Source organism: Lepisma saccharinum, chromosome 16 (assembly GCF_977018435.1).
Source record: "Lepisma saccharinum chromosome 16, izLepSacc3.1, whole genome shotgun sequence".
Classification (NCBI taxonomy): domain Eukaryota; kingdom Metazoa; phylum Arthropoda; class Insecta; order Zygentoma; family Lepismatidae; genus Lepisma; species Lepisma saccharinum.
In genome coordinates, this window is record NC_139244.1 from 30,568,376 (window position 1) to 30,592,559 (window position 24,184).

The following is a 24,184-nucleotide window of genomic DNA, read 5'->3' on the forward strand; positions in this document are numbered from 1 at the left end:
TTTGTTCTCCTCTATTTTGTTGAACTTAAAGTTGTTTGTGTAGTTTATAAAGAATACCGTATTTACGCGTGTATAATGCGCACCCTGGTTTTTGATGGGGAAAAGTGACAATTATATATCGTATATAATGTGCAGTACAATCTAGTTTCAAGAAATGGCTTTCATAGTTGTAGGTCGTAAAGCTGTTGCTATGCGGATCAACAGTGAATGACATCATATCTGTTCAATGATTCCATTCACCTTTTTAATGTTGACCATGAAAAGAACATCCTCTTGTGTAGACAATAATGGCACTGCTTTTCTTGGTTTCACAGAACATTACATTATAAAATGAAAAATTGTGGGACATGGCCTTCAAACTTTTATATGTGGTTTTGCTCATTCCTTCTTTACTTTTTCAAAATAAAACTTCACAATACTTTTTCAGTGACTAACAATATTTAGACGAAGCACATTGAGGACCCTTAAACTATGTTAGCAGCAAAAGATTTCTTCCATTAAGGCATTTACACACTCCATATATATCATATTATTTGACCAGTAATACATTATAATTACATTACTTTTTCCTTATATTTTCTTTCATCCAAAGTACCATAAAAATCAGAATGTTCCTTCATTTTGTGATGAGGTTATTTCTCAAGTGCATTTCACATTAGTGTCGCTATCTTGAATGGAATACTGTTGCCATATTTAGAAACTGCAGGATTTAAGCTTTACAATGATATATAACATGATATGGTTCCGTAAACATGAAAACTCAATACAAGTGTCACAAAATCATGGAATAACCCTGTACGGTTTCATGTTGGCTGTCTGAATTATTCGGTGCATAATACGAACCACAGTTTTTGGGGGCAAAAATTTTGGAAAAAAGTGCACATTATACATGAGTAAATACGATATTACAGTTGGAATTTAGTCACCAATACTGGCCGATACTTCTCCGGAGTTTGAGTGTTTCACAAGATCCACAAAAATGCCGCTTACACCTTTGCTGAAATTACTCAAAAAAAAAAAAAAAAAAAAAAAAATTTATTATGTGAAAAATTGTTTTTGTGATTGATAACAGATACTTTATGTATTCCAGTGTAAATCTTTGAATATTTTAAAGTAAAAGTCTAGTAAATTTATGCATATAATTTGCAATACTTTTAATAGCCTTTTGTTGTTAGAATCTTTAAGCATCAACATTGACTCAGACATAGTGAAAACTTACTGTTGCAGATTGAGAATAGATACATAATACCAATAACTGATGTCTAACACTAATAAATATTCTTAAGATAGGACAGATAAATCGGTACATTACTAATATCTGCTGATATAAGCATAGTGGGAGAATTCTCAACAACATGACCAATCTGATATATCCACAAATTGCTTGTAACTTAGTTCGTGTAATTCTTGTAAATTGGTTTCGAACGTAAGGTCTAAATATGCAGTTTCTGTTTCAAAGCAAAGGCCATTGTAGCCTCCCATCACTTATTTTAATTAAAGAGATAAATTGATAATTCACATTCTTCAAGGAACATTTGCGCAACTTATCAAATCAGCAGAATATCCATATTGGTAATTTTTTCATATCAGTCCATCTATAGTTTCTGTATCAGTTACAGATAAGCAGTAAGAAAACAAACATTTCATATTTTTTTTTTTTCGACTGACACTATTTATGAATTAGCAGGATTGTTGCATCAGTTATAAAAGCATAGAAGACAGATACAAACATGTTCTATCCAGCACTTGCTGTACAAAAATACTTACAAATTGGGAAAGAGTGCCAACATGAAATTTATTTGTACCCATAAACAATAATGTACTAAACTGATATAAGATTAAAAGTTCATTCTATAAGCAGCCTGTATGATACTTCTTTTACCTCTTAAAATTAACATGTCTAAGAATAACAGAAATTTTTGCTCTAGAATATGAAAATACCTATGAATTTTAAGGGAAATATTATGAGCAATTTTGACTTAATCCAGTAGCATCACTAACATGCCCTGCGCTCCCCTGCAACTTTCAGTTGTGTGGCCATACTTGTTTAATAAAAGCTTTATTTTCTAAAATATTAATTCATGCCTACATTTATATTAGGTATATGCAAATATGAAAATACGCTGGCCTCTATGGTGGAGTGGTTAGCACATCGCACTACGACGCCAGGAGTCCCAGGTTCAAACCCCAGCCTAGGCATGGATGTTTGCGAGTGTCCATTCATCAATTTCATCATATCATCCATCACTCATACCCACCTTCGCAAATTAGCTAAAAGTGACACAAAAAGTGAAGTAAAATAAAGAAAGTAAAAAAAAAAAAAAAATGAAAATGCATACATGTAATTGGAATCAATGTAAAAACTAGTATGAAAGGTTAAGACGTCAGACAAAGTGTAACACCATGCATCATTAAAGTGTTGATCGAAGCATTTTATTGCAAACAACCAGTACGGTACACAATAAACAGCATTTAAAATAGATGAGTAACCTAACCAAAATATCTCTATTTTCTGTCCAGTGTTAGTGCTGGCGTAATAATAATGAAGGTGAAAGATCTCTTACTCATCGGTCTTTCAGGAATGGTGCTTCTAGTTTACTTGATTTGGATGATAAAATCGAAGCTTTAACATCATCCCTCATTCTGTAAATTCAAACCAATATTGGTATTCACAAGCATTTGTGTCTGCCTTGGTTTTTAAGTTGGTATCATCCTCAAACACTTCACTTTCACTTCCTTGGTAAGAATCTACAAGTTCTGTTTTAGACAATCCATTGTTACCAGTGTCTAGGATTTGTCCACATGCATGTAAATCACCACCACCAGCAGCAACATTAGGAATAATAATCTAGGGGTACTAAGGGGTGCAGAATAAAATTTTGGAGGTGCAATATTGAAAACAAAGAAAACCTGTAACATGCAGGGAGGGGTGAATGTCAGAGTTGGCAGCGCATTTTCTTGCCTGTCGTCTACCCTTCGGAGACGTAATCAATAACTTGAAGTATTCAGCTAATGAAGGTTTTCTTCTAATCTGGTAATTCACTACTCTTCTAGTTATCAGCATTTTCTGTTTGCAGTTGTAGGGGCATAACAATATGTGTTTAATTGAAAATATATTTTAATGATGAAAGAAAAACTTTTGTGAACTATGGTGTTTCTCAATTTATTATTCCTACTGCACCCTCCACTACTGCCACCTCTCGCTGAAATACTGTTACGATCTCTTCTTTGTTGGCAAACAGTTTCCCATGCAATGACTTCTTCACTTTATATGTTATATGACAGATTGACCATAAATTTTGTCCGCGACTGATTATGTTGAACCTTATGATTCTGTGATGACCCAGGATGATGCCATTCACTTGACTGTTGCTTGAGTTCAGGTTCATACGCACGTGCCCATGTTTCTTCAACTGCAATGATGCGATTCAACATGGCATGTCCTTCGTTCTGAAACCTCACCAGTTGACGCGACATGTTTCGTAGCGAGTCTACTTCTGTACCTCCGTTAAGTGATGTGGCACCCACTTTGCACAAAGTTTCCGCATCTGTAGGTCCATGTGTAAAATGCAACTGTCGATGCAGGTATTCCTGTATGCAGCTGTAATTCCACCACAGTCCAGCGCCTGTCCTCACGTAAACACTGTTCAATCACCATCACCCGTACATCTTTGTCCTTGGACACAGGATGCCCACTGCGAGGCAGATCGGCAGTTGAGACACTGCCCCATTTGAAGGCCTCCACCCACCTCAACACTGTTCGATAGGTCATTGCATGCACACCCAGTGCTTCCCGTAGCTCTGTATGGCATTCCCATGCATTTCTGCCATGGAGAACTGCTATCTTAACGTACGAATGTTGCTCCTGCTTCAAGACCTCCATTTTCGAATGCTGTCACTCACCGACTGAACTTGGGTGCATGCTTACTACCCCACCGTTGTTTACATACACCACCTGGTGGCTTCTTTCAAAAGTACATTCCATACACTTTCAAACGTATATCTCTTAGATTTTTCGTGTTGTCCCCTGTTCACGAGAAAAAAAAAAAGTTGCCATGACTTATGATTTAACCCACGTATTTACGCCACTGACTTAAATGTATCAATTTATATACATGAAAAAATTAGAAACAGTCATGTGGGGTCTTGCACGTAAGGTTTCTCTAAAAAACTATACTTGTGTGTTTATTAAGTGATATTAGCATAACAGATATATTTAATATACGTAGATCTCACACACCAAAAAAAAATGTGCAGGACAGTATCAAAATTAACTTCGCTAAGTAAACTAAATTATGAAGTGGCATTTGCAATTTTTAATAATTAAAGTATAAAAGCACCTGATTAAAAATATTTGCATCATAAATTTATTCATGTTTTCATGGCAAATACAACGAAATATCGGTAATTGGCTGAAAAACTGAGGGGGGAGGACAAGGCTTAGCATTAACAGACAATACTGCAGGGCCAAAAGTGATAAAAAGAGGGGGCAACTGTTCCCCACACTACCCTAATCTCCACCACTGTTCTTGAAAGTTTACTTTTCTGTTTATCTACTTTCTCCAGGTTCTAATTTCGAATTTGGTGCAAGATTATTGCAGTGGCTACTGAACCGGATGTGTGGAAACAATAACTACATTTTAAGAATTCACGCTACTCAGCATATGGATAATTGCATGGAGATAACATATACCCACAGAAGCCAATACATATACATTATTAGTTTGTATCTGTACATGCATAAACATGGACATAAAAATATATTTAATAGAATGGGGCTAACCTGTATTTTTGAAAAACTTCTTTTTCCCTTAATAGTTGGAACGAGTCTATCATACAGTGCTTCATCTGTTTGAGTTGCTTCATGGAACATTCTGACATCAATCTGAGCGGCTAGGAGATTATTTGCAGCTGACACTGCATGTATGTCACCTGTCAAATGTAGGTTAAAATCTTCCATTGGTATGACCTGAGAATATCCACCTCCTGCAGCACCTCCTGTGAACAGAATATTTAAGTTAGAAAATTGTTTAGATAAATGTTTTAAATTCAGTAAAGTAGGACTGGACTGACATCTATACCAATATCTCAGTATTTGATAATATCAGTGAATATTTATTTTGAATAGCAGTTCTACAGTTGCCAGACAATATTGTTCTAGAATCCAGATATGGTGTGAGACAGCAAAAGGTAACAAACAATTAATTCAACAGCAATACTGCATGGCAGCAGTAAAAAAATACAATTACAGATTGACACAGTATCTGGAGGGTGTGGTAAACATTATGACGTTACATATTTCTACATTGCAAATTCTGCCTTTATTAACAAAAAAGTTACTGGCATTTGGGCCATAACCTTTGTTAATGAAGGCAGTGGTACTTTGAAATTAATTGACAAACCAATTAAATTTGAAATGCAGAAACACAGAACATTGCCAATAGAAATAGCAATTTGTTTTAATGGAAGAACAGACTATATGTCAATTAAAATGAGGGGTAATGTCCATTGAATTGAATTATTGTTTTAAGTCCACTTTTTGCACAGATAGGCTAATCAAGACGACCTACAGTTTAAAGTGGGATCCGAACAACTGTGCAATGTGACTCCATAGGATATATCAAACCCAGGACCACTTCATTACAAGGCAACATTACCACCATGCCATCGGGGTTGTTCATTACATCACAATGAACCTCGTGGACTTCAAGATGTATCAAATACAACTAACATAGCATACTGGGCAGACAATTCAAATATCTTGTCCTCTTTTACTACTCATCCCCACCCTGCATTCTATTTACATTTACTGCTGTGGAAAAGAAATAAATAAAAATCAAGTGGATGTTAGGTATACTTTCGTCAACTTACACATTCAGAAGCTAGAAAGAAAGTATAGGGTGTTTCACTCTCTCGGCACCTGATTGGTTAGTTTGATTTTTATAAGCGAAAATCGGCAACTGAAACACCCTGTATTTGCATTTTTATTTTGCATAATTTTTCTGCTTCCTTAGAATAATCACAATAATAAGGATGAAAGATGATCAGATGAAAGGACACTCGCAAAGAACCCAAGTCTATGCAAGGACTCGAAGAAAAGAAACATTTTACTTAAAATGTGCATTTAATTTGGAGTTTTTAGTTTGCAGCAAGCAAACATTAACAAATTTAACTTGCCAAAATAGATGCACCATGTGCTATTAATTTGAAGGTACTACAAAAGTTCACCTTTTATTCCAAATGTAGGTCCCTGAGAGGGCTGCCTTACGCATGCAATCACATTCTTTCCTCTATGGGCTCCAAGTGCCTGGGCAAGTCCTAAAGTAGTTGTACTCTTTCCTTCGCCCAATGGCGTTGGTGTTATACTAAAACAGAAAAACATACAATCAGAAAAATGCATATGCAGGGTTTCCAGTCAACCTGCCAAAACAAATTTCCAGACTTTCTCCAGGTCAAGTGGAACCTTGTTTACATTTCTCAGGAGAACAAGGCAAAAACTTAAAATGTAGGAAAATATAAAATCAGGAAAAATGTTATGACATTTCACTCTATTGGGACCATGAAGAGAGAACATATAATGTGCAAAAATTTAAAATCCAGAAACATAAAATTAGGGTTTCTGTATATATGAAAAATTCATATTTGGTGGGAATACATCATCCATAGTTATTATTTTCTTTGAGATTTCCAGGTTTCTGTACATTTTTATGGCATTTCTAGACTTTTCCACCGTCACAGGCCAATTTACCTGATCTTTCCAGTTTTCTAGGTCAGTGCAAACAGTGACATGGATTTGCTTTTTCTTACCAGCTAATTTAAACTAGGTTATTGAATGGCCAACTATTTTTATAAGATCCTGAAGGAAAACTACATACATTCTGTAGACTTTTGTGCTAGCATCAATGTATTTTTTATCAGCAACTCTGAGTACTACTGACATTGGGATGTATTGTTTCAAATTTAATCTGCAATACTGGCAGACATATTTCTAGAGTTGTAGCATCCTATAGGGTACAATAAATGGCAAATAACCTGTGAATTCTGTAAATTGTTCAATTTCCATCAGATATGGTACATCATCTAGGAAATTAAAACTTAGAAAAAGTCACTACAACAAGAAAAAATATTGCTCAGGAGAGAGTTCAACATCTCATCTAGAAACAATTCTCCATAGATTTAATCCCATCTAAACAAAAATTCTGATGAAAGTTTATAATGTACATCATACTTTCTCTCTTTTATACATTAGCAAAGGTCCACTAAACTAGGGTTTCGATGTAACTATTGTGACGAGACAGTTAAAAGTCACACATGGGACAGATTTTACTTTTACTGATAATTAATCAAATGACTTACAATTCTACATAAAGGGACAATAATTGCATTAACATCTTCTTCTCTAGCCTTCAGGATACCTCTGATAAACATTAAATATTCTAAGTATAAAAAAAAGGAAAATTAATTCATTACATACCCAGCAACAACAATATAATTCCCAGACTTCTGTGAGGCAAGTCTCTTAAGTACAGACAGAGAGATCTTAGCTTTTCTGTTGCCATACGTAATAACTTCCGAAGGCGAAAGTCCAATTTCTGAAGCCAGCAGCATTATGTCTTTTGGTGTCTGAGATCTTGCTATTTCTATGTCGCTGAAAAGATCAATATTTAATTACTGGAGATACTCTGGAAAGAAAAAGCTACACACAAGATTTTAATAATACAATGATTGTGTAAATGCACAAGTAGAATTATTTTCAGCTCCATTACTGGGAGAGTGGGGAATTTTATAATTACAAGTTACTAGCTTCAAATAGGCATTTGAATTCCCATCGATATTTGTAATTATGTAGAAAAATATATTTAGTTCTTTTGAGTTTCCACCAAAAATACAGTAGATTTACACTGTATACCTAAAACTTTGGAGAGCAGTTCCTCTTCTTGTCACCTTGACACAATCCTACCTTGAGTACATAAGAAACCACTAGCTGCATATGTATAATGGTATGTATAAAATTATTGGTAATTTACTGATTCAATATTTTTTAAAGTCATTCATAACTTGTTCCCAATTCTATCATTGTACTACATTGGAGAAAAAACTATATCCACACCTTCTAAGTCTTCATACAAATAGAAGCACAAGTCAAGTACATTTTATAAAAAAAATTGAGTATACAGTTTCTTTCCATACCACAAAATCTACCAAACAATACGACCACTTGGTTACATATACTGACCACTGGTCTCACTAAGTACTGCTGTAATTCTTCTTTCTACTACATTATTGTCCAAGATGCAGTTCGATCAACACTGAATAAAAATGTTCAATCAAAAAACGAATTTTGACACTACTAAGGTACCATTCAGGTATGATGGAGGAAAACTTGGGTGGAGATACACTCACACATTGACACTCACTCACTCTCAGTCTTTAAATCTATTACATCAACATCATCATGAAAGAAGATGGTTCGAGGCATGTCCATGCAATAACTTCCAGGCAAAGTCTCTGATGGCAAAAAACAATACTTCCCGATCCCACAATTGGAACATTCGTGTACCCATGTTGTTGGGACTGGGCATTAGGCCAACTTCCTAGCATCACAATAAATTAACACACAAAAAAACTTTACCAGTGGAAAACCAACAAATTAACAAATACAGACCAATGCAAGTATTTCATTTGGGCAATAATTAATTAAATAATTGGTCAATATGTTTGCAAGATTGAAGTATACAAAAATATAGTCAAAACGTTCATAAATGTTGTAAAGTCAGTACCAGCTATTGATTTTTTTTGTAGGTTAAGAAAATAAATTTATATCCACTACAAGTACACTCTTATTTTTTCTTACAGTACTACATGCAAATATGTTGAACTACACAAATTTATTAGAGAAGAGTAATTTGATGCAAAAAGGAAACTAACCTTGGCATGGGTGATTTAATTCGCAGAGGTAAGTTTCTTAAAGTCCACTGTGGGTTCCTCAACCTCTCTGCAGCCTTCACTGCTGACAGCACTGTGTTCTTCATGAGCATCGCTACTGTCATTGGACCAACTCCGCCAGGTACAGGTGTAATGTAAGAAGCAACAGTCTTCGCTGCTTCATAATCAACATCTCCAACCAGACGCTGGCCAGATTTCTTGGTGGCATCTGCATGTTTGAAAATAAAGAAAATGAACTACACATGACATAAATTGTCACATATAATCAATGTTTATTAAAAACATTTCGGGTCAGGTCAATGATAAAACTCGAATAGTAGAAATATTAACAATAATAAAATTAGTTAAAAATACTATAATTGTTATTATTCAATAATATTCTAACTAATAAAAATAAACCAATTTTATTCCATATTATTATTATATAAACAGGGAGCCTTCGATCGATTCAACAAGTCAAAAGATGTGATATATTGCAAAATTTGCGAACAAATATTTGAAGAAAATATTTTTCAGTTTTTTCACAAAATGGAAATAACTTTTATTAAAACTGGTTTCTTGAATTGGAAAAGGAGGTTAGAAAAGTTGAAAGTGTATGCCTGCTTTGACGGTTCTGCTAACATGGACGGATTATACAGAGCATTCCCTGACATTCGCTACTAGACTCGGCAGCAAGCGGCCCGGAGTCAGCACTTGATTAAAATTACAGTTTTCATACTGTGTACTAACCTTGACTACAGAAGGTGTTCAAAATTATGCCCCTCTGCTGCAACACATTCCTCGCATCTACGAAGGAAATTGGCATTTACACGTGCAAGTTCGTATACTGTAATTCTCCCGATTTCTTGTACAATGCTCTCTTTTAACTCACAGATGGTGTGAGGATTGTCTTCGTATACTTTATTTTTGTAATGTAAACTTTTGTGGTGCCATATTAAGCCACAATCTTCAACACACGGACACGACACAACACAACACAGCTTTCGAGGGAGGATTATACTGGCGCCAGTATGCAACGTCAACAGAAAGGGAAAGAGAGCGAAGGCAGGGAGAGCAAAAAAAACAGACTGTAGCATGCGACTGTCGCAGACCCCATTCACCGAGAAAGACAAGTGCTGACACCAGCCGCTTGCCGCCAAGTCTCGTAGCGAATGTCAGGGAATGCTCTGTATAATGGTGTCCAGGCAAAGTTTATTGAATTGGAAAATAAAGCTGTATTTGTGCACTGCCTTGCATACTCATTAAACCTAACACTACAAGGCACTGTGAAAGCAATATATTGGTGTTATGAAAGATTTTTTAATACATTTTTTTTAGATTCACCTAAAAAACTAGCTCTATTTGTTCACTTAAAGACAGATGACTACAAACTTTAGACTATTCTGTCCTACAAGGTGGGCAGTAAGGTACTTGGCAATTTCATCAGTTTTGTCCAACTATACAGAACTTCAAGATTTCTTTTTCTAAATGTATAGAAAAATTATAATTCAGAGGCCAAAGCAAAGGGCTTTTTAAATCATATGCATACTTTCACTTTATTTTTTTGTTGTCACTTTTGCCAACACTGTTTGGACACAGTACACTTAGCACTACAAAGGAAGTCTCTACACTTTGAGGAGGCCAACATGATGATATCAACCCTTGCGACATCGATTAAATTACAAACATTCCTATTAAATATTCTTGTCCCCAATAATATTTTCAATTAGAATACGTACGTAAGTACTAAAATGATTTCCTCAAAACTTACTTGTAAATGTTAGATTAATTTTGGTGGCCCTGCCACCAGCCACCTGGGAAACTCTATGCTTCACTGTTTGGTTGATTCCGGTTCCTGTTGTTTCCTGGCTTACCACTAGGGGTGCTGGTGTAACCAGTTCGTCTGTTGTGTGTGATAGGTTTGAGTTGTTGCAAAAGCAGGAGCTAAACATGATGTGCCTGACCACCGTCGATGTTCAGCTCGTGCGGAAAGTGCATAATTGCATGCGTCTCTTTGATATTTGTGCCAATCATTGTGTGTGTGCTATATGACTAACTAAAACATTTTGGATCCTGTTTGTTTGTTAAACTTGAGGTGCTTTGCTAGTCCGGTAGTGGGTTGGCATTTTTTCGCATCGGATAGGTGCTGTTGTATACGTTCGTTGATGGATCTGCCAATGTAATGCGAGTAGTACTCACACTGGGTATCATATACTCCCGGATTGTCACGTGGTGAAAGGAAAGATCTCTTGTGTTTGCTTAGGGCACTGGATATTTTGTTCACTGGTTTGTGTGAGAGTTGGAAGTCATACTGGTTCAGGGTCTTGGCTAGACGGTTGGATGTAGTCTGGTGGTAAGGGAAGACGATCCATTTTGTTTTATTGCTGCTGGCAGGGTGGTGCTGGTTAAGTTGTCGCACCTGCATTTCGGCTTTGCTACATCATGTAGAGAGTTAATGTGTTGTGTATCCATTTTGAAGTCCTATGTCTGTAACCATGGTCACTTCTACCTTCAAATCTTCTTCACTTGAGCAGTGCGAGAAAGCTCTTTTGTAGAAGTTAAGCCACACATTTGCTTAAGTTTGGGTGGGTGGTTGGAAAGTGAGTGGATATATTGGTTCCCTGCCCCTGGTTTTCTGTAGACCATGGTGGTGAATTTGTTGACCCTCCTTTTGATGGTTAGGTCTAGGAAGTTGATAATGCCTTGGTTTTCCCATTCTATTGTGAATTTCAACCTGGGTGAATGTTGCTAAGTTTTTCCAGCGTGTCCACAAAGTCCTGCTACCATTACAATGAAACATAGCTCCTAAACTATATGAGATAAAGACATGCGGTTTCTTGCAACGTGTTCTACAGCTCTCAAAGTTTTAATAAGTAGTAATAATAAGCTTATCAGAGTAAATTGCATTTTGCCTATTTCAAGCTGACCATTAATTTTGTCAATGAATATTTACCTGGAATGGAATTTATGCCACAGTCAATAACAACAGCACCAGGTTTAATCCAACTTCCCTTCACCATTTCAGGCTGCCCAATTCCGACAACAAGTATATCTGCTTTAGATGCCTGGAAAGATACAATAAATTAGGGGTGGAATGGATAATTACAGAAATTTTGTAAAAGAGAATAAAGCTGTCAGTTTATTCAAAATTTGATTTTATATTACACTAAAAAAGGTACAATTGTTGTGCACACCCAATGCCTGCGAGGATGTAAATGAGCTTTGATATAAGCTAATTTTTTTTAGGACGGAAGGTCCAGTTTCTATGACTGTACTCTTGTTATTCAATTCTTTTAAGTATACAATGTGGTTCATATTCATCAAAGGATAAGTGTTGCAAGTGTCACAGGGACAACAAGAAATACATAAGCACCGTTCAAAGTTGGCTGCAGGTAACTTTTTATGACAGACATACAAATGCTTGTTCATTGTTTGACAGGTATTGTAGATTTTTATAAGGTGTCCAAGAAGGTCAAATCATAGTATTTGTTCAATATGTTCTCCATCAAGTTCCACAGAGATCTGCACACAAAACTGCAGGTTGTTGAGCACACAGGGAACATAATCTGGAGCTATGGCATGACATTCATCCTCGATCCTGGTGCAGATGTGGGCCAGATCATGAATGTTTATGCTGTACACCTGAGATTTCAGACACCCCAGAATGTAAAGTCCAATGGATTCAAAACTAGCAAGCGTGGGGACCCAGTGTTCCAACAACATGATAAACACCCTGCCTCACACAGTCAACTTTGGCATTGTACAGGATTTTTTGACACCCTGTACTCCATAATTGTACATGCTAACTTTTCTCCCATTCTCTTTGCTTTATTTTACCCACTCACTAGAGGTTGATTAGTTAATAACCCTCACATAAACACCTACTTTAATTGTTCCTAAAATCTTCAAAAATTATCATCTGACTAACGAAGTGATTGAACACATCAGCAATGCCTTGACCCTTCCCTTGCTCACCTCCTTTGCTAAATCCTTTGTTCTGGAGTGACAAACGGTAATGGTTGCATGATGCCATTTCAACAGTTCTGATACAGGAGTACCAACTATTTTACTTCTTCCAATTACAACTGCATTGCTACCACTTATTGGTACACCACTCCTGAAATATAAATTCCAAAAACATTTAATGCAATGTTGCGTTCTAAAAATTAAATCATATAAATAGATCAACATGGGAAAACTGCAACTCAAGTGTCAAATTTAAAGAAAGTTGGCCAATAATCAAAATTGGGAGAACGGTGACATGTGAATATAATCAGGCATATTTTCTTTTTCAATAACTCAAGGCGAGTGTAACAATAAAATACCTTTTTATCAATTCAATGCATCCATTTGGAGTACAAGGCAGAAATCCGGAATTTAGATCCCCAATAGCAACTCTTCCTTCGTTAACTGTGTGTAGCCTGAAAAACAAATTTCAAAATTCAGATAATTAGGTAACACCCAATCAATAAACTTATTTTGTAAACTAATTTATACTTATAATTGGGGTGTACACACTACTACTAATAAATATCTTTAACATTAGTATCGGTTGGAATCAGTTGTAAGTTTCAACATCAACATAGGTATCAGCCCAGCCCTAGTTAACCCAAGGATGGAGGGTAGGGCTGTCAGGCCCACCACCTCTATTTTTTCGATGTTTCAACTGAAAATTATTATAAAAAATTGAAAATAAATTACATGGTTCCTAATATTTCTGTATTATTTTTGTTCATAAAAACATAAATGTGAAAAAATAAGCGGCAAAATGAACTTGTTGGGCCTATCGGGCACCACCTTTCAATGCATATCATTCGAGGCACTATGCCAGTGACAGTGTACAATTGACTGGTAATGATGGTAATTTTTGTAATTACAAATTTTACAAAATGTACAAAAATTATTAAATACAAATTAATTACAATTAATAAACAACTGCACCTCTATAAACAGAAAAATACAGAAAAACCTCTATAATGAAAAAAAAATATTATGGTCTTTGTGAGTTTTAGCGAATGGTAAAATATGTTGAAACTCATGCAATAATTTAAGTGCCTGCCTGTGCCTTGCACCATGCCATGATGGCATATAAGGGGTGTGGAGTTAGGGCCACACACTTTCTTGATCAAGGCCAAAGGTGGGGGTGATGTGATCAGGACCACACCCCTGGCCACCTTTACACTCCACAGTTTCCTCCAGGTACCCACTTTATACGACGCTGGGTGGGCACGGAGCCAATAGAACAGGTGGAAAAATCCTGCTTCTCCCCGGCATCGAACCCTGGTCTCTCGCATGGTATTAAGCATTAATTGATTATAATTTTTTATTAATGACAGTAATTTTTGTAACATTATAATAAATAACTGAACATATATAATCAACAAAAAGCAGTGATCAATAACAAAATAGTTTCTTGAATTCTAGTGAAAAAATAAGTGATCCCCCCCTGCCCACTTCAGGTAAGTAAGTTTCTTGTATGGCATGGGTAAGCTAGGTTGAGATCAATACACCAAAAAAGCAAAAAGGAAGTGATTTGTATTTCAATTGGCAAAATTTTAGCATGGAACATGAAGTCTAATGCCCTTTCCAAAGCTTTGTGTGTGAAGCTGTAAAAAGCTATCAATAAAAACAATATTTTCACTTTAAAAACCTAATAAAGTCACACAACCATGACGCCGAATAACTACTGTATAATGTTGGTGTATTAAGAATACAGTACAGATTTCATTCTATAATTTAAAATTCAACTTAGTGCACAATAAAGGTTAAAAAATGGTAACATGCAAAGCTTCATGCAACAAAATAAAATATGGCAATTATTAGAACAAAATTTACAATTTCTGTAATAGTACATGTTACAAACCAAAAAAATGTAAATATTTAATGAACATGATTACAAATCAAGATGTTAATTTACAAAACAAGAAATAAAAAGAATGGATGAAGGGAAAATGAAAGATGAAACATCAAAGAGTAACCAGCTTAACATCTCACTGTGTGACTGCATCCTTGTTAATGCTGACCTGATGAAGTCTTTAATACGATCAAAATATTTTCTATAAAAATAATACGTACCTTAGCTACAATAAAACTCAAAATTCTCACTTACCCATCCACATCTTTATCTGGTGAAACCGAATCTGTGATAAAATGAGAATCCACCTTATTGTCACAGTCTAAAGGCATCTGTACAATTATTCCATGAATGTTTGGATCATCGTTCAACTCTTTCAGTTTTGCCAAGATCTAGAAATAAAATCACAATTCACAGTATATGAATAAGAACTCTATATTATTTCATAAATCATAATTTAAAGACTATGTGCAAACCATAATGACATCTAAAATGTAAAACAGGCATGAAGAAAAAATTAGTACATTATTGACAATAAGCACCATCTGCTTGCTTATTGATAAATTCTGCACTATCAGTCTTCATTGGATTAAAGCAAGTTGGACTTAACTAGAGCTTAACCAATACCAGTGGTATTATTGCTTGATTGATGGAGTTGGTGATTTAAGTCCACTTTATGCACAGTAAGGCTAATCGAGACTGGACCTACAGTTTAAAGTGGGAATCGAACCACTATGTGCCTCCACCGGATATCGAACCTGGGACCCTGTCAGTGGTATTAGCATCAGAAGTTACTCACCGATAGTTTTTGATACTGGTTGATAATTTTCCACCATTTTGGTCTTTCATATTGTCCGCAAATATGCCAGATGACACTTTCACAAAGGCAACTTATCCTGGAAATCATGAAAAATTCAAAATTTTCCACATACTTTGCACCAGTATTGTGTGAAAAACTTTATCTCATGACTACATAATATGTATTGTAATATTCAAGTGTAATTTCTGATTGTTAGTAAATTGATGTATATAATTGAAGTAAAATACTTGCACACTAATAGTAATCAATATTTTGAATGTATGGAATGTTAAGTGGTGTAAATAAAGTTGTACATATATTTAATTAAATCCAGAACTTTTACCTAAAAGTTAACTGGGACTTTGGAGATAAATTTGGATCTGATATATCACATTTCTTTGAATTCAAGACACCATCAAATGTATGGTGCACCTTAAATATTGTTTCAGAAAAAAATACTTCTAATGTAAGGTGCACACACAGATATAGATACCAGTAATACTGGTACTTTATTAGAAAAACACTTTATAGCATTACATTTACATTATTGTCACACTGTTACATTTACTGTTAACAATACTACCATAAGAAAATTTTGTTAAGGGTGTTTTTTATCAATACCAGAATTTTGTTAAAACATCGAGGAAAAACTTGATTGTTGAAACTGGCAAATACTACATTATATATTACACTAATGGCATGATATATTCATACATATAGTCAAATTGAAGGCCAATTTTCAACTTCCAAAAGGTGCACCTTAGATTAGAAGAAACATCGTACTGGTGATAAGATGATTAACCATTATGTCTCCCTATTATTCAACCTTTGTACATACCTCAGATTCAGTTGTTGATCTTGGAAGTTGAACGAGAATTGCTGTGATGCCAATTTCTTCAGCGGCTTTGCGCTTCATTCGAATATATACATTAGAATCTTCTCTTCCTCCAACTTGCACAATTGCCAGGCCTGGAGTGAAGTCTGGAAGTTCCACTCTCAACTTGGCTACTTCCACCTTCAGGTTATTTCTTATCTCCCTGAAAAGTCGCATCAAAAAGTGCTTCACTCACAAAGATTATTATTAAGTAAATTCATTACAATTTAGATTTTACAGATATTGATATGAGGGATGGAGCATAAGTCATGGCAACTATATTTTTTCTTCAAGTTAAACAGTGGTACCACAATATAAATAATCATTATGTTCCAGAGAACGTGGCACCTGTAGTATGTGAACATGTCACTAGATGGCAATGTGATGAACTGTTATTGTACAGAGGGCAGTGGTTGAGTCAACTGCCATTGCATGTTGTAAAACAGAATTTATGTATCAAAATAGCCGGTCTTTTTATGGATATAAATGGCAGAGAATGCCACAGGGAGGTGATGGAAACTGTAGGTAAGAGTGTCCTACCATAGTACAAGGCTCATTCAATATATAACCGGAAATATGTTGTAATGAATATTTATTACAAGCACCAAAAGAACTACAGTACTATCTTTCAACATAGTCACCCCCTTCCCTAGTTCAATGCAACTACGCCAGCACTTTACACGTATAAGGGCACTGATTCCACAGGAAAAAAATTCTAATTCTTTTGGATGCACTGCTGACTGGACTTTGTTGTCATTCCGGAACCTCGATCCACTTAGTGCATCTTTCAGTGGGCCAAAGGTGTGGAAATCGGAAGATGCAAGATCAGGCAAATATGGAGGCTGGGGTACGCACTCAAACTTTAGGCCTCGATGGTAGACAATGTGACATTGGCAGTATGTGGTCTCGCATTGTCATGGAGCAAAAGCACACCAGTGGACACCAGACCACATCGTCTCTGCAGAATGGCTGGTTTCAGTTTTTCGAGCAAAAGGTTGGAGTAGGTGGTAGTAGGGTGTCGCCATCTTGTGTAACTGTTTCTAAGTGTACCATGCATGAGGCAGGCATGCCAGCTCCAGCTATGAATAGCTTACAGATGCCTTCACAAAATAACAAACATATAACAATCACGGTCGTATTTTAGATTTCTTATACTACTTTTCTGGTATTTATTGAATGCACCTTGTATGTGCCTCTTTTGTTCCTGTAAAGTTTTTATGCTTTGTGACTTTTAAACACATCCTATCGTCAAGGATCTTTTGCTCGCTTCCCCACCCCACACCTGGTGCACATGATCTGCACTGTTCATGCATTCCATAATATCATACAGTGCCCCTTCCATTTCTATATTTCTGATTTTCAGGCAGGACTCACGAAGAAAAGAAAAGAAAAAAAAAAGAAAAAAAAATCATTCCCATTACTTATGCCCCAAACCTTGTAATATAAAATTGATGTACATCAGGGTGAAACCATTAAAAAATTCAATGGGTAGAGGAAGGTTCATTCTCACAATCACACATGAATTAGTAAATTTACTAATCAACCAAATTATCAGCCCCATTGGTTGGTAATTGTATTTTTACTTTGCATTGCTTCTTTGTCACTTTTGGCTAATTGCAATGAGGATAGTGATGATTACATAAAATTGATAAATGGACACTCACAAAGAACACCCATGCTCTGGGTGTTGACCATTTAATGTGCTCAGCCCTGATTAGTTGGTAATATCTCTATAAAACAGAGCTGGCCAACTTGGAGTAGCACATAAGACTTTTGTGAAACAATACTTAATGATGTAGCTTATTTCTTGTTAAGTCCACAAATATGTGTAGAAAATGATATTTTATGAACAATCTAAAAATTAATAAAAATACAATATTTATAACATAACACATTCTATTTCTTTGTATAGATTTCATAACCACTTATAATTATTTGGTCTAGGAATTAATTCGTGCGGTTGTTACGCACACATTGAAGCTGTAGTTCAAACACAAAATACATAAATACCTTAAGAAAAATATTGTCCATTGCGAGCCACCACTTTCGCCCATCTGTCAGGCAAGTTACGGATTCCGTGGCGAAAGAAGTCCTCATCCTTTGAAGCGATCCAGTCAGAGACCCATTTTTCGATATCTTCTGAAGAAGTGAACCGCTGTCCAATCAAATCTTTATTCATGCAATTGAACAAGTAGTAGTCCGAAGGAGCAACGTTTGGTGAATATGGCAGGTAGGGTAAAACTTCCCATCCGACATTTTCTAAATAGGTTTTGACCGGTTTTGCGACATGTGGGTGAGCGTTATCATGTTGAAAAATAAGTTTATCATGTCTGTTCTCCCATTCTGGTCGTTTCCTGGCCAGAGCTTGCTTCAAACGCATTAATTGTCGTCGATAACGTTCTCCATTAATAGTTTCACCAGGTTGAAGCAGCTCATAGTACACCACACCTTTCATATCCCACCATATGCACAGTATAACCTTTGCACAGTGAATATCTCGTTTCGGTTGTGATGGACCTGGTTCACCTGGCTTCACCCAGGCCTTTTTTCGTTTCGGGTTCTCGTAATGGATCCACTTCTCATCGCCAGTAACAATGCGATGCAAAAACCCCTTTCTTTTCTGTCTTTCAAGCAGCAATTCGCAAATGGTTTTTTGTCTTTCAACGTCTCTGTCTTTCAATTCATGTGGAACCCAATGTGACATCTTTCGAATCATTCCCATGGCTTTGAGGCGTTTGGAAACTGTTGTTTGATCAACACCTAATGCTTCTGCAAGTTCTTCCTGTGTTTGACACGAATCCTGATCGAGCAACGCTCTCAATTCTTAGTCTTCAAATTTTTTTGGCTGTCCAGGTCGCTCTTGGTCTTCCAGGCCGAAATCACCACTTCTAAACCATGCAAACCACTTCTGACACATTCGCTCAGCTAGCGCATGGTCACCATACACTTCCACCAAAATACGATGACTTTCGGTAGCACTTTTCTGCATGTTAAAGTAATGAAGCAGAACACCCCGCAAAAACACTTTATCTAGCACGAACTGCACCATGTTCAGTTGACTACAAAATGCTGTTGTTGACGCGTCAATCAACTGCTCTATACTACGAACGATGCGCGCTGACAGGAGTTTTCAACGCATGTGTGGATACACGGAACTGTGGGACGATACGCTCGTTACGCCATCTCTTGTCCAGGCGCACGAATTAATTCCTAGACCAAATATTAAAACTAAATGATACAGATTACATAAACAGTTATTTATTTTTAATATTTGAAACTATATATACACTATAGTTTTGAATATTTGAAACTATATACCTTTCCTTCTTACTGTCACATTCATAACTGCATTTCACAAAAGTCAAATAAACAGGATGCACGGAAACAAGTCAAACTAAAAGCTTGTGAAAGTGCAGCCCCTACTAAAGATCCACCAATCTCAAATTACATATTCCTCATTCTGTATTTCAATTTTTGTTATTAGCGTCACTTTTCTGCCACTTTTAGCTTAACACAATGGTGAGAATGAGTCATGATTATGTGAAATTGATGCAGAAGACAAAAGAACACACATGCCCAGGACAGGACAGTAGCCAAGAACCACAGTGGGAAGTCTACCATGTAACATACACTGTCACAAAACTGGCAGTTTTAAATTTTCAGTACATAGCTTGTTTACTGAAATTATTTCAGCATATATTACCTGCCAAATCTTTATAACGTCTGAATTTATTTTGTTTAAATGGCTCACATTTTTTTAAGCCATGTTCTTTTTAATTGGGGTTTCCAGGGTGGCTGCTCTAGGGCCATGATAAAATTCACATATAATTCCAGGTTTTCAAGGTGAACTTTCCAAAAATTCAAGGGTACAATCTTATGTATTACATCTCATCATCGACCCACATACACACACAAACATATATTAACAAGGATCTGTGATTCCAATGTATCCAAAAATTCTAATTCATTTCAATTAAATGGTATATACAGGGTGATTCAGAATTCCTATTACACACTTCTAGGGGTTGTAGAGGGGACTTAGTATATCAAGTTTTGATAAGGAACCCATGTCCGGAAACTTACCGTTTTGGTACTACACAGATGGCAAGATCACATAATTTCACATCTCCATCATCATCTAATCGGGCAAAAATGGTATGGCGATGGAGTGACATGGTGCGGAAAAAGCTCTGCGTACAGAAGTTACGCAGCTCTACCCTTATGTCCAGCTTCGCCGTCAATTAACAACATGTCTGTGTTCTCGGCAAACGTGTATTCAACCATACTGTACTGTCTTCCACAACGACTGAATAGCAACTGACATGAAGGTCGAAGCACACCAGATTGTAAACATAGGATGTTGAAAGCAGCACACATGACATCAGGTGACTGAAGTTGTCGCCCTTCGTCAATGTGGGTTGCCTACCGTGAAGCGGGAGATGTGAAATTATATGATCTTGTCATCTGTGTAGTACCAAAACGGTACGTTACAGGACATTGGTTCCTTATCAAAACTTGTTCTACCAAGTCCCCTCTACAACCCCTAGAAGTGTGTAATAGGAATTCTGAATCACCCTGTATATATATAAAGGTCGTTTACAACGTTTGGGAGGTGATTCCTCACACGAAAACAAGCAAAAAGTCTAGTTCCATTTTTACGACTGAGGCTTCGTTTCCGAGATAGGAGCCTCGCAAAAGGTGACAAAGTGAACGTCACACCTGACTGGGACGAATACTATAACATATAGAGAGGCGGTTCCAAGGGAATCATAAAGGAATCGTATGTGCTCAGTCCGGAAGTCACTATGAAAAGTTCACTGCACGCATGCGCAATGAAGTCCTCAAAGGAATTGGGGATTTCCAGCAAGAACAATACATGGAAAGGGTATGTAACGCAGCAAGAAGGACCGTGACAATGAGAAATGCGTTCAAGACAACACATCCCGACCTCAAACATCAAAACATGAGCACCGAACACAAAATCCGAAAAGTTGAGCACGGTTGCATACCCCAGTTACACGCGAGGAATGAACGAATCATGTCATGTGGCATACGAGAGACACATTACTCCACCAGGAGGGGGGAAAGAAAAACACAATATCAGATGATTGCGACAACGTGTATTTTTACACGCGACAAATACGTAATATTCCCCCCCCCCCCCACACACACAACAAACAACAAATGCTACAATGTCTTATGCACAGACAGTGCGTGTCACTGTACACCAACTGAAGATGTCACTTTCACCACACAAAGGGGTGGGGAGCAATACCAAAAGTGTTCGCACGCGATCATTGTGACGTAAAAGAGACCAGTTTTGGAAGCGCTGCACAGGCAAGTCTGGCTCTCGTAGTCTACGTTTGACCTTCATGACTGCTGTTCGCGCGAGAGGAGCTCGAAGGGTTGGTTCCCTCCGGCAGTCGTTCCAGTCGTGTTGCAGGTGCTGGGATATGATCAGCAGTTCGCTCTAGGTTGTCATACGCATTGAAGAGTTCTAGTATGTTGTATTGAAAGAAGTTGACGTGGTGGAGTGGGCAAGTCAAGTATCGCAACAATTGGTCTGTGGTGTTCGTACGGTGATACGGCCAATTTGTGCAGTGTGCCAGTGTTAAACAAAAACAATACTTTTCAGTTCCAGCTCCCTATTACACAGATGGCTGCGTATACGACCCAGCAGCTAGCAGACATGCATCTCATGTATGGGGAGGCACGTGGTAATAGCCGTGAGGCAAGGCGTCTTTATGGAGAACGCTTTCCACATAGACGTTTACCGTCTCACAACTTCTTTCAGGTAGTGGACAGTCGACTGCGTGAAACAAGGTCAGTGTTACCACCGCGGCAAGAAGTTGGAAGACCCCGAAGTGTACGCACACATCAGTTTGCAGAAGATGTGTTAACAGCGGTCGCAGAACATCCTGGCACCAGTACGCGATTGCTCGCTCGGGCACGAAACACGTCTCATGTGAATGTTTGGCGAGTGTTGTCAGAGGAAGGAATGCACCCTTTTAAACTGCAGAAAGTACAAGAACTGTTACCTCGTGACTTTCGCCCTCGTATGGAGTTTTGTCAATGGTTGTTGCATCAGCTGGACACAAACCATCACTTCGGGGCAAACGTATTGTGGACAGATGAAGCCATTTTCACCAGGATGGATGTCTTCAATAGTAGAAACAGTCATGTATGGGACTTTGACAACCCACATGCACTTTTTGTGGCCCATTACCAGCACAGGTTTTCAGTGAATGTGTGGTGCGGGATAGTACATGATCATTTAATTGGACCATACATTCTCCCTGTTTGCCTGAATGGTCGCACGTATCATGCATTTCTTAGTGAGGTTCTGCCTGAACTGTTGGAGACCGTACCTTTGGCACTGCGGCAAGAAATGTGGTACCAACACGATGGTGCACCAGCTCATTTTGATTGTAATGTACGACATTTCCTGCATAACGTGTTTCGCAATAGGTTCATTGGTAGGGATGAGCCTGTGCCTTGGCCACCGAGGTCGTCAGATCTCAACCCTCTCGATTTTTTCTTCTGGGGAGAAATGAAAACCCTCGTATACGACACACCTGTCACATCAGCTGAGGACCTCGTTGCTCGCATCAACGTCGCCGCCGCGACGGTAGCAGATACACCTGGCTTGTTTGCTCGTACTCGACAATCCTTGATTCGTCGCTGTCATCTCTGCGTAGAAGTAAACGGCAGACATTTTGAAAACCGTCTGTGATTATTGCCCTCGGCAAATCTCAGTGAGAACACTCTTGGTATTGCTCCCCACCCCCTTTGTGTGGTGAAAGTGACATCTTCAGTTGGTGTACAGTGACACGCACTGTCTGTGCATAAGACATTGTAGCATTTGTTGTTTGTTGTGTGTGTGTGGGGGGGGGGGGGAATATTACGTATTTGTCGCGTGTAAAAATACACGTTGTCGCAATCATCTGATATTGTGTTTTTCTTTCCCTCCTCCTGGTGGAGTAATGTGTCTCTCGTATGCCACATGACATGATTCGTTCATTCCTCGCGTGTAACTGGGGTATGCAACCGTGCTCAACTTTTCGGATTTTGTGTTCGGTGCTCATGTTTTGATGTTTGAGGTCGGGATGTGTTGTCTTGAACGCATTTCTCATTGTCACGGTCCTTCTTGCTGCGTTACATACCCTTTCCATGTATTGTTCTTGCTGGAAATCCCCAATTCCTTTGAGGACTTCATTGCGCATGCGTGCAGTGAACTTTTCATAGTGACTTCCGGACTGAGCACATACGATTCCTTTATGATTCCCTTGGAACCGCCTCTCTATATGTTATAGTATTCGTCCCAGTCAGGTGTGACGTTCACTTTGTCACCTTTTGCGAGGCTCCTATCTCGGAAACGAAGCCTCAGTCATAAAAATGGAACTTAGACTTTTTGCTTGTTTTCGTGTGAGGAATCACCTCCCAAACGTTGTAAACGACCTTTAGAAACACCCTGTATATATATATACATTCATTCATTCATTCATTGTTTTCTGCCTAATTGGCAGGTTTTTCACTGCAATCTCCAGCTTTCCCTGTTCTCTGCCTTACGCTTCGTAATAGCATACGACCCAGTTAATTTAATATCATCCATAAGCTGATATCTCTTTCTTCCACGGACTTTTCTTCCTTCAACCATTCCCTCCAAGGCATCTCTTAGCAGGCAGTTTCTTCTTAGACAGTGCCCTAACCAGTTTCTTTTCCTCTTCTTGAT

At 37.5% G+C, this 24,184-nt stretch overlaps 1 protein-coding gene across 1 annotated transcript in view; it reads right to left on the reverse strand.

The window, feature by feature from the left end:
* The window catches only part of pug (pug C-1-tetrahydrofolate synthase, cytoplasmic), a 77,647-nt gene that overhangs the window by 39,875 nt on the left and 13,588 nt on the right, over positions 1-24,184 (reverse strand). The window contains exons 3-11 of the mRNA XM_083137918.1: positions 16,417-16,615; positions 15,035-15,171; positions 13,251-13,346; positions 12,901-13,042; positions 11,879-11,990; positions 8,929-9,154; positions 7,475-7,648; positions 6,229-6,365; positions 4,784-4,998 (exon numbers count right to left, since the gene is read on the reverse strand). Of these exons, the coding sequence (XP_082994044.1) occupies positions 4,784-4,998; positions 6,229-6,365; positions 7,475-7,648; positions 8,929-9,154; positions 11,879-11,990; positions 12,901-13,042; positions 13,251-13,346; positions 15,035-15,171; positions 16,417-16,615 (1,438 nt within the window). The remainder of the gene's footprint in view (positions 1-4,783; positions 4,999-6,228; positions 6,366-7,474; positions 7,649-8,928; positions 9,155-11,878; positions 11,991-12,900; positions 13,043-13,250; positions 13,347-15,034; positions 15,172-16,416; positions 16,616-24,184) is intronic.